Source organism: Astyanax mexicanus, chromosome 1, assembly GCF_023375975.1.
Source record: "Astyanax mexicanus isolate ESR-SI-001 chromosome 1, AstMex3_surface, whole genome shotgun sequence".
NCBI classification, from domain to species: Eukaryota; Metazoa; Chordata; class Actinopteri; order Characiformes; family Acestrorhamphidae; genus Astyanax; species Astyanax mexicanus.
The window spans coordinates 96,443,752-96,454,092 of NC_064408.1; the positions used below are offsets into that span (position 1 = coordinate 96,443,752).

General features: G+C 39.2%; 2 protein-coding genes across 2 annotated transcripts; one reads left to right on the forward strand and one right to left on the reverse strand.

Moving 5' to 3' along the window:
• Positions 1 to 32: 32 nt before the first annotated feature.
• pdx1 (pancreatic and duodenal homeobox 1) lies at positions 33 to 7,262 on the forward strand. The gene is made up of 2 exons (XM_007249056.4): positions 33 to 494; positions 5,295 to 7,262. The coding sequence occupies exons 1-2, from the start codon at positions 110 to 112 to the stop codon at positions 5,618 to 5,620; spliced, it is 711 nt and encodes a 236-aa protein (XP_007249118.1). The 5' UTR covers positions 33 to 109; the 3' UTR covers positions 5,621 to 7,262.
• Positions 7,263 to 7,381: 119 nt separating this feature from the next.
• Positions 7,382 to 10,162, reverse strand: urad (ureidoimidazoline (2-oxo-4-hydroxy-4-carboxy-5-) decarboxylase). The gene is made up of 2 exons (XM_007248993.4): positions 9,966 to 10,162; positions 7,382 to 8,681 (listed from the first exon to the last, which is right to left on the reverse strand). The coding sequence occupies exons 1-2, from the start codon at positions 10,138 to 10,140 to the stop codon at positions 8,332 to 8,334; spliced, it is 525 nt and encodes a 174-aa protein (XP_007249055.1). The 5' UTR covers positions 10,141 to 10,162; the 3' UTR covers positions 7,382 to 8,331.
• Between the last annotated feature and the right edge of the window lie 179 nt (positions 10,163 to 10,341).

Sequence of the window (10,341 nt, forward strand, 5' to 3'; positions counted from 1 at the left end):
GTGAGGCAGGGTCACATGGTGCGGGTGGACACACCTGTGAGGGCCTAAAGCGGCGCCAGAGCGCAGGTAGAGCACAGGTCCGTAAACGCAGGGCCAGGCAGTGGCAGGAATGAATCGGGAAGAGAGCTACTACTCGGCCGGCCAAATCTACAAAGATTCCTGCGCCTACCAGAGGCCTCATACGGAGGACTACAGCCAGAGCCCCCCGCCGTGCCTCTACATGGGCAGACAGGGACAGACCCTCTACTCTTCGCCTTCCCTGGTCGTCCAGGAGCAGCATAACATCCCAGATCTCTCACCCTACCTTCCCACCAGAGAAGATCTACCGATGGGGCACCTACACAATGCGCAAACCCAACAGACCACCCTGCAGCCCTTTGGGGGTTACGGAGATTCCCTGGATCTCTGTCCAGAGCGAAACAGGTGCCATCTTCCGTTCCCCTGGATGAAATCGACTAAATCTCACACGCACGCCTGGAAAGGACAGTGGACCGGTAAGCTGTGTACTTTGCCCATCAATTGCTATTAGTGAGTTTGTTTGTTTTTTTGTTTAACTCCTCAAAATCCAAGGTTCTGTATATGAGGGTCCGTACCACAAGACCACTTATTTGGGAACATATGATTTTTACACTGGCATAACCAAATTTATAGTAGTTACTTCGTAATAATGGCGTAATATATACATGCGTAGAGTTCAACCCTGAAAATTAAATTGACATCTGAAATTTGAATTGTGTTAATTTACAAGTGAGTGTATTTAATGATTATTATTTGACTATTTATTTAATTTTTGTTTTAATTTTTTTTTTTCTTATTCTTGTTTGGTCCATTCGCTTTTTGGTAAAAGAAAATAAGTATCCATATTTGTAAAATAACTCAATTGTATAAATTATATAAAGGTCTCAGCAAGTAGGGTGACTGTAAGATATTCTTTAAAAATATTTAGTATTCTTTAGCAAACAATTATTAGTTTGTAAAACAAATAAAATAAAATTTTTTACAAATAATTAGATAAAAATTGTTTAAATCTGGAGTAATGAAATACATTTCAGGACATTAAATTTTGACTTGGTTTTTAACTTTCATAATGCAAAAAAAGAATGTTTCTGTAAAATGTTGAAACTACAGAAACAAAAACAGTGAGTTTGTTCAATGTTTGTTCAACACAACGAACAACAGACTTTGGTGATTTATGTTCAATCCCCGGTGGAATCCATGTTGATATAACAAAAAAACTTGCATACATTCTAAATTAAATGTCTACTCTCAGTAAGTGTACATGAGCTTAGATTACATTTAATATTTCCAGTTTATAAATAGTTTCAGTCATTTTTTAATTTAACTTATTTTTTAATAAAATATTTGTAGTTCCTTGTTTGCTTCTTCCTCTGAGTTTCAGTCTCGTTTCAGTAGTTTTATAATCCGGCGGTAGCTCTCGTCTCTTTTGTTTTGTTCTTTGTTTTTTAAAGAACAAGCTCTGCCAACTTTAACCACATCTAATTTTGTTACAGCGGCAGAGTCTGTCTGCAGTTAAACCACACACCAATCCAGGTACAAGATCAATGCCTACAAACCCACAAGATCAAACTGCGTTTAATATGTAGGAGGCAAAAATACACAACTTAATGAAGATTGATTTTGTTTTTCTATTTCATTCAGTTCACGTTGTACAGTAAGCATGGCAACAAATGCTCTTTGGACAGTACTATTTTGTCAGTTTTAATATATGTAAGGACACATTTAATAGATTTGTATTTTTTGAACTGAGATGTTTTTCACTTATACTTGAGGATATTTGTGAGATACAGAAGCGAATCAACTTTTTTCTTAGTTCCATTTTAATTTAACACTTAATTTGATTGTGCTGTGTTGTGTCGCACTTCTCACTCGCTAGATTTATCATTTTATTTCAGTTCAAAATGGAAAGAACAGACTGTAACAAATGTACTAAGAACTCCACTGCCTTTCTGGCCTTTCCGATCAGGGGTTTTAAGTCCTGGTGAGGAAAATTTGGGTAGTTTCTCAGGGTAGTTACAGGAACTGTGCATTAGGGACTCAACATTCTTCAAGTAGGAGATCTTCCGGTTATTCAAAGTTGCTTTACAAAAGCCTCTGGTTCTGAAAAGAATATTACTACTATTACTACTAAAAAGCCAATGTAATGTGTACATGGTTATTTTCCTGGTTAAATGGGTCTTCAAATACAATAATATTCTCTTGTAGGGGATCTGCAGAATTTGGAGATTTGTAAGAAATTTGTAGAACATATTAAAAATGTTTAATTATATCTCCAAAAGGGTTTGGAGTCAAAAACACACTCAGTCCTCACTAGGTTTTTTTTTTAGGAATTTATTAAAAATATTTAAATTCATTATGTATATGTTAGAGCATGCGTTGTAAAGAAGTAATTAATTCTTGTTAAATAAGTAAGTGGAAGCTTCCATGTAGTATTTTGGTTATGGTCCTTAAATGAAACGGTCCTGCTTAAAATGTTTTATAAGTTTTCTACAACCTGAGGAAAAGCTATTTAAGGGTTCTTCAATAAGTGTTATCTTTTTATATACAGGCAAATAACTATTTGCATGCCTAAATAGTTATTTGTCTGGATAAAGATTGTTTTAAAAACCTTGCAGACAGTTTTTATAGACTCAAACCATCAAAAATGCATCAAAAAGAAAATTCACTTTCAAAAACCTGTTTTCGGTACTGTATAAATGATTTTTTTTCTGAGTACATATCTCAGCGACTACTTGAGCAAAATTGCTTTTTCTGGACGGTGATTTTGCTACTTTTTGACTTCTGCTTCTTCCATTTCATTAGAACAAATAAAGATTGTTATTCAACATAAACAACTTATTAATTTCTTAAGATTTTTTTTTAATTGTTAATTAGTGAATAAGACCTATCTTACACAGTTTAGGTAAAAATGTATAGTGGTTACTTGATGAAGATAAGCTAAATAACTACATACTAAAGTGCTTTATTAAGCCTAAACCAAAGTTAAAATGTGCCGCTTCATAGTGAGAGTTGTTTTGGAGAATTTGAATCCTGCTTTGTGTAAAACCTTTGTTAGACATCAGATTTTTAAATGATATTTATATATATATATTTTTTTACTTGATTAAGATCAAATTCCAATTTGAGCTAGAAATATGTCTAAAATTTATTTATAATATATTAGAATGTTATAATAATTCACACCAATCACAGTGTTTATACACCAATTAGCCGTAACATTAAAACCACCTGCCTAATAGTGTGTAGATCCCTCTCATGCTACCAGTGCAGCTCTAACCAGTCAAGGCGTGGACTCTGAAAGTGTTCTGGGGTGGTCCTTATGTCACTGTTTTTTCACTAATATCCACTGCGTATCAGAAACACCCTTCAAGACCTGCCCGATGTTTTGGAGATGATCTCATCCAGGTATCTGGCTGTCACAATTTTGTTTTAGTCAAAGTTACTCAGAACCGTTTGCTTGCTGACAAACTTAAGTCCCACTACTTGCCCCATCCCATGTCCCACATATGCCAATGTAACAAGATAAGTAAAGTTATTACCTTCACTTGTCACTGGTTTTAATGTTATGGTTGTTATGGTGTATAAGTTTAGATCAGTTACAGCTGTGGTTGATCATGATGACATTTACAAAACAAATGATGTATTTAATAATAAGTTAAGTTGGTGTCTAATTAAATCTATTGTATGTGTGTAATAATCTAAATGTATAGTGTATAGTGTTTTAACTTATGTAACATTTACACATATGCTGCATTCTCTTAAATATTGGAGAGCTAGTAGAGCATTTGGGGAATAGTGGATTATTAGAACTTGGACAGCAGTAAAGAAGATGCATAAAGCATGGTGAGCAAAATAGAGTACAAGGGGCCAATAGAGTATGAGGGTGCAGTAAAGCATTGGATGGGCAATAGAGTAATGGGAGAAAGTAACGCATGGGTGTCCATGTCACTAGCTAATGAGGACAAAAGGGTATTTAGGAAGTTAACAGTAGTGAGGAAATGTTGAATTAGAGGAGTGATAAAATACTGGGGTACTAGAATGCAGCAGGAACAGTGGAGTAAAGAAGGGAAAAAGGAGCATAGTAGTGCAAATATGGTCTGAGAGGCTCTAAGAGGTATACTAATTATAAGGGATAATGCTTTAAACTCCATTGGCCCCTTGTACTCTATTTGCTCACCATGCTCTATGCATCTCCTTTACTGCTGTCCAAATTTTAATACTCTATTGTCCTCCCAATTGGCTCTTTATGCTCTATTGGCCCCAACGCTTTATAAGCCCCTAATGCTCTGTTGTCCACTCAATGCTTCGCTGGCATCTCGTACTATACTCTCCACCCAATGCTCTACGGGCTTCCTATACTATACTCTTCACTCAATGCTCTATTGGCTACTCATATTATACTGTCCACCCAATGCTCTACTGGATTCTTATACTCTATTGTCAACCAAATGCTCTATTGACCCCTCATACTCTGTTGTCCACCCAATGTTCTACTGGCTTCTCATACACTATTGTCCACCCAAAGCTATATTGGCTCTTCATACCAAATATTCTATTGGGTCCTCATAATCTACTGTGCACCCAATGCTCTACTATCTTTGTATACTTTTTGTCCACCCAATACTCTATTGGCCCCCCATACTCTATTGTCACCTCATACTCTGCTGTGAACCCAATACTCTATTGACCCCTCATACTCTATTGTGCACCCAGTGCTCTATTGACCCCTCATACTCTATTGACCCCTTATACTCTATTGTACACCCAATACTATATTGACCCCTCATACTCTATTGTGCACCCAGTGCTCTATAGACACCTCATACTCTGTTGTGCACTAAATACTCTATTGACCCCCCATACTATATTGGGCACCCAATGCTCTTCTTGCTTCTCACTTTTACACTCAATGCTTTATTGGCCCCTCATACTATACTTTTCACTCAAAGCTCAAGTGGCTTTTCATACTCTGTTGTCCACCCAATGCTCTATTGACCCCTCATAATCTATTGTGCACCAAATGGTAATCTACTTGCTTCTCATTGTCCATCTAATGCGCTGTGGGCTCATTATATTATATTGGCCCCTCATACTATACTGTCCACCCAATACTCTATTGACCCATCATACTCTATATTTTCTACCCAATGCTATTGATCCATCATAAAATACTATCCACTCAATGCTCTAGTGTGCTTCTCATATTGTAGCTATACTGCTCCATGCTCTATTCCTATACTCTGCTACCTGCCTGTAATGCTCTGTTGCCCCCGCAGGTCCGTACCCCGCGGAAGTGGAGGACAACAAGCGCACGCGGACGGCGTACACGCGCGCGCAGCTGCTGGAGCTGGAGAAGGAGTTCCTGTATAACCGCTACATCTCGCGGCCGCGGCGGGTGGAGCTCGCGCTCACGCTGCGCCTCACCGAGCGCCACATTAAGATCTGGTTCCAGAACCGCCGCATGAAGTGGAAGAAGGAGGAGGAGCGGCGGAGGCGCGCGGACCCCGAGCAGGACGCGTCCATCACCTCCGGGGAGCACGAGGACGAAGAGACAACAACCACGAGCACCCGCGCGCCCTCAGCTCCACGAGACCCAGCATAAACACACACACACACACACACACACACACACACACACACACACACACACACACACACACACACACACACACACACACACTCATCAATTCACACAACTCATTAAAGTGACTGGCGCCTTAACGGCGTTCCTGATACTGTGACGAAGCTGCGCCTCTCCCATTCGGCCACTAGGGGGCAGCACAAGCTTAAATACATATACTGAATATACACGGAACCTCACTGTTTACTAAAAGAAACACTAGGCCAGAGGCCCAATTGCATACCGCTTACACCTACTAACTCATTTGTGAGTAATAAATATATAATATAGATCAGAAGTGTTAAAATATCCAAGATTCATACTGTGTCTGAAATTATTCTAGCCTTGGGCTAAAATGCTAATAGTTAACAACAACACAGACACATGCCCAGTAATAAGCTGTAGATCATTTGGCAACTTTAGGACACTGATACATTCATCAGGACTCTTTCTTTACTTTTATGTTTAAGTGTACAGCTGTTCTCCAGATACCATTCTTAGCACAAACAGCAATTTCATGGTCAGAAACTGATCATTCAATTTGGAATTTCCTGGACCTCAGTAGATAAGTAACAAGGGACTTATCAGGACGGGATTGGTTTCTCAGGGGGGGCGTCTGTGAAAAATATTTTACACTTCTACTCAGTGATAAAACTCTTGTATCCGTACTGCAATTGAAAAAACAGGAGAACCAGTGAGTTTTTTTGGCTTTCTTGGGCACGTGACATCACGTGCAGTAGCTCCTCCAGTTCCACTTGCTGTTGTGTTTACATGGATCTCCGTGAAAACCCGCACCCAAAGTGTAATTATGGTGTGTAGCAGTGGACAAATAGCTATTTTATTAAATGCGAGGTAGTTCAGCCTGTAGTTCAGTAGGTAATTCAGCCTGTCATTTTCTGAGAAGACGTCTGAGAAAAACAAGTACATGGTTGTTCCAGACAGGAATAAAATCACAGAGGATCCTCCATAAAAGATAAAAATACCCCAGGACCCCCTGAGAAATTAATCCCATCCGGATAGGGCTAAATAAAGATTTCAGAGATTGTCTGTCAGATATGGTCTGTCATGTGACCAAAAAGTTCAAAACTTAATGTGATTTCTTGCCAACGCACAAATGTATCGAAGGTGTGTTGCTAGACAGAATACGGGTGTTATGGGACCATTTGTTGTGTGGTAATATACGTATGTAGAGTGTACCTGCTATAGGCAACTGTAGAAACATTCAGTTTTCTACTAATATACTATACTATATACTATAATATACTACTATAGTAATACTATACTATAGTAACAAAAAAATTATTATCTGATGGCCCAGAACACCTGAACTTTCCTTAATCTGGCAGAGGATCAATAATGTTGACACATTTGGGTAAACAGGCCTGCAGGTGTGGACTGGAGCAGACCACATAATAAGTGCATGGTAAAGTGCAGAATGTAAACTAATACTCTTTCACAGACACTGTTTTAGTTGTTGCAGGTAAAAAAAATCTGTGAAATAAAGTGAATAGAGATTGTATGATGCTTAAATGTTCATTATCAGCCCAAACGTGACTTTGCAGACATTGCAAATGACTGTAAAATATGTATTATTATATGACTGTAAATAAAAATCTTTTCTGTTCCTCAGCAGCTTTTTGCTTCATTTTAAATGTGATACAAAGCCATTACAGACAAAATGAAGGCCTGAAAAATAATTTAACACTTTTATCTGTTGAGTCTCATTCAAAAAGGATTCACTGGCGGTTTTAGTATTATTTTTATTTTTTAGTGGAGATGGTGGAGTAGGACAAGGCCATGCTTTCATTAATTGCAACTAGTTTGATTTATTGGATGGCACGGTGGCTTGGTGGTATGCTCATTCACCTCTGTGGGGTCTATCTGAGTGAAGTTTCCATGTTCTCCTTGTATACATTTCATCTGAAGACTTGTGTTTTCTTCCACAGTACAACAGTCTAAACATCAAACTAGTGTTTGATGAATATACTATAGAAGGCATTATCAAACAAACAAGAACCTTGGGAGAAATCACAGTCTTATTCAATGCAGAAGGCCCCACAGGCATATCCCACAGTTCAGTGCAGTGTTTTTTAGCTTCTGTGGGACACAGTTCCAACATTATTACCATATCTCACCAATGATTGCATAGCTGAAAATAATCAAATTCTCATAACAATGTTCCACAATCTAGTAAAAGGCCCTTTCAGAGGAGTAGCCAACAAATAACCCTCCTTTTAATACCCTTGATTTTGGAGAAAACATTAGATTGAATGATGTCCACAGACTTTAGTACATATAGTGTATTTTTATAATTACTGCAGTAATATTTGAATCAACAGCAACAGCACCATCTGAAGACCAGTTTTTGCTGGTTTCTGGTTTTGGGTGGTCTGAGTTGGTCTTTGAATGTCAAGGTGGTTAAAAAGCTGGTCATCCAAACTGGCAAATTGGTTAACCAGCTCTTGACCAGCATTGGTCATGGCTTGATCAACTAGCTTGGTCAAACTGGTCAATTTGCTCGATCTTACTGGTCATGCTGGTCATCTAGCTTGGGATACTGATCATGCTGGTCAACTAACTTGGTCATACTGGTCATGCTGGTCAACAAACTTGGCCATACTGTTCACCTAAACCAGTGAGGCCAGTTTAACCCGGGTGCTGGTTGTTCAGCAGCGGTAGCCGGTGTTCAGGTCTCACAGTTTATTAGTGCTGTGCTCAGCGGTAGGCTGCAGTATTTGGCGCATGCGCAGTGAGCAGATCTTCTTCACCTCCTCTATCCCTCTGTCGCGCTCCTGCGCGCGCTCCCCGTTCACTCTATCTCGCAGCGCGCGCCCAATCGTCTCCGTGCTGTTGGCGCGCGCGCATATGACAAACGGGAAGCCGAAGCGCTGACGGTACCGCGCGCAGAGATCCAGCAGCAGCGCGCGCTCGCCGGAACTCATGGAGACCAGACCGGCCGCGCGCTGCTCATCCACAGAGTCACGAGTCAGATTAACAGCAGGCAGAGAGAGATCAGGATGACACCTGAGTATCCCCTCTTTACCTGAAAGAAAGAGAGAGAGAGAGAGAGAAATACAAAATAAGTAAGAGACAGTGTGAGACAAACCAGTGTGTGGACAAAACCACACAATATAATTTATTATAAGAAATTTCTAATATTACTGACTTATTCCTTATTATTAAACAGTTATAAAGTCTCCACCCTCTTATTTCCTTTTATTGTAAATTTTTACTACTAATAATTGTTAATCCTGTAAATAACTCAATTTCTGTTGTACTGTATGTGTATAATCCTTCTTTTATGTTTTATACGCTTTGGCAATAGTTTTGCTTATTACATTCATGACAATAAAGCACTGATGAACTGAACTGAGAGAAAGAACGAGTAAGCAAGACAGGGAGAGTAAGAGAAAGAGTAAGAAATAGAGAGACAGAAAGAGAGAGAGAAAGAGAGACAGGCAGAGTAAGACTGAGACAAAGACAGCCAGACAGAAAGAGGGAGAGGGAGACATACAGAAAATGTGAGAGAGACAGACAAAGAGATAGAGTGGATGAGAAAGACAGACAAAATGAGCGAGAGAGACAGACAAAAAGTGAGACAGATGGACAGAGACACAGACAGCAATAGAGAGACAGACGGACAAAGACATGGACAGAGTAATGGAGAGACAGACAAAAAGAGAGACAGGCAGAGAAAGTACGAGAATCAAGGAGAGGAACACAGAGAGAAAGACAGACAAAAAGTGAAAGAGAGACAGACAGACAGAGAGAAAGACAGAACGAGCAAGTGGGGGATCAGACAAAGAAAGTGAGAGAAACACAGAGAGACAGAAAGAAATACAGAAAAAGCAAGAGAAAGATCATTAGAGGGTCAAACAGAGAGAGAGAGAGTGAAAGAAACAGAGAGTGTGAGATAGACAGACATAAATTGAGTGATCATCTAATATTCTGAGATTACTAACACTATTGTTGCTAAATGCAATCAGATCATCACAGCAAATGTGTCCCAGCATTATATTTTAGAATTTATCACACACCTTTTGTGATTCACAGTGAATTAAACTGTTCATTCTTACATATCATGTGCACAGAAAGACTGACAGACACAAAAAAGACTGACCAGAGTGTAGGCTTGCAGAATGCCTGTTAGCTTCTTCTGGTTAATATTATCATATCTAGCAGTTTGTGCTCTGTTAATTGCTTTATGCATAGCTTAAATCATTGCACTTTTATACAGTAGCTTAGATGAGTTTGTATTAATCTCCCAAACTTAGTCCAATACATTAATCATTAGGTAGATTTAATGAAGACAAAGCTATAGACTTACCTGATTCGGGCAGACTGTCTATAAACTCTGATATTTGTGCCTCAATATCTGAAAAGCTCTTAAAAGGTCGGTGTGCCCATATTGCAGCTGGTATGATGGGACATTTCTCCACCACGTTGCCAAATATTTCCAGAAATTCCTCATATGTGAGAGCGTTCACTGTGTTGATGTCCATGTTGTCAGTATCTCTTGAGTGGTAAAGGAAATAAGTTCTGGGGTCAATAGCCCCTGGTGCATATTGATGTGTAAACACCATAGTGGAGACTTTAGCCCTTCTGTCCAAAGACCCGACCACCAATCAAACTCTGGATTACTTTTTTCAGCAGTTAAAAAAGACACCCGAAGTTTCCAGCTTTGTCTGACAACATATTCAATT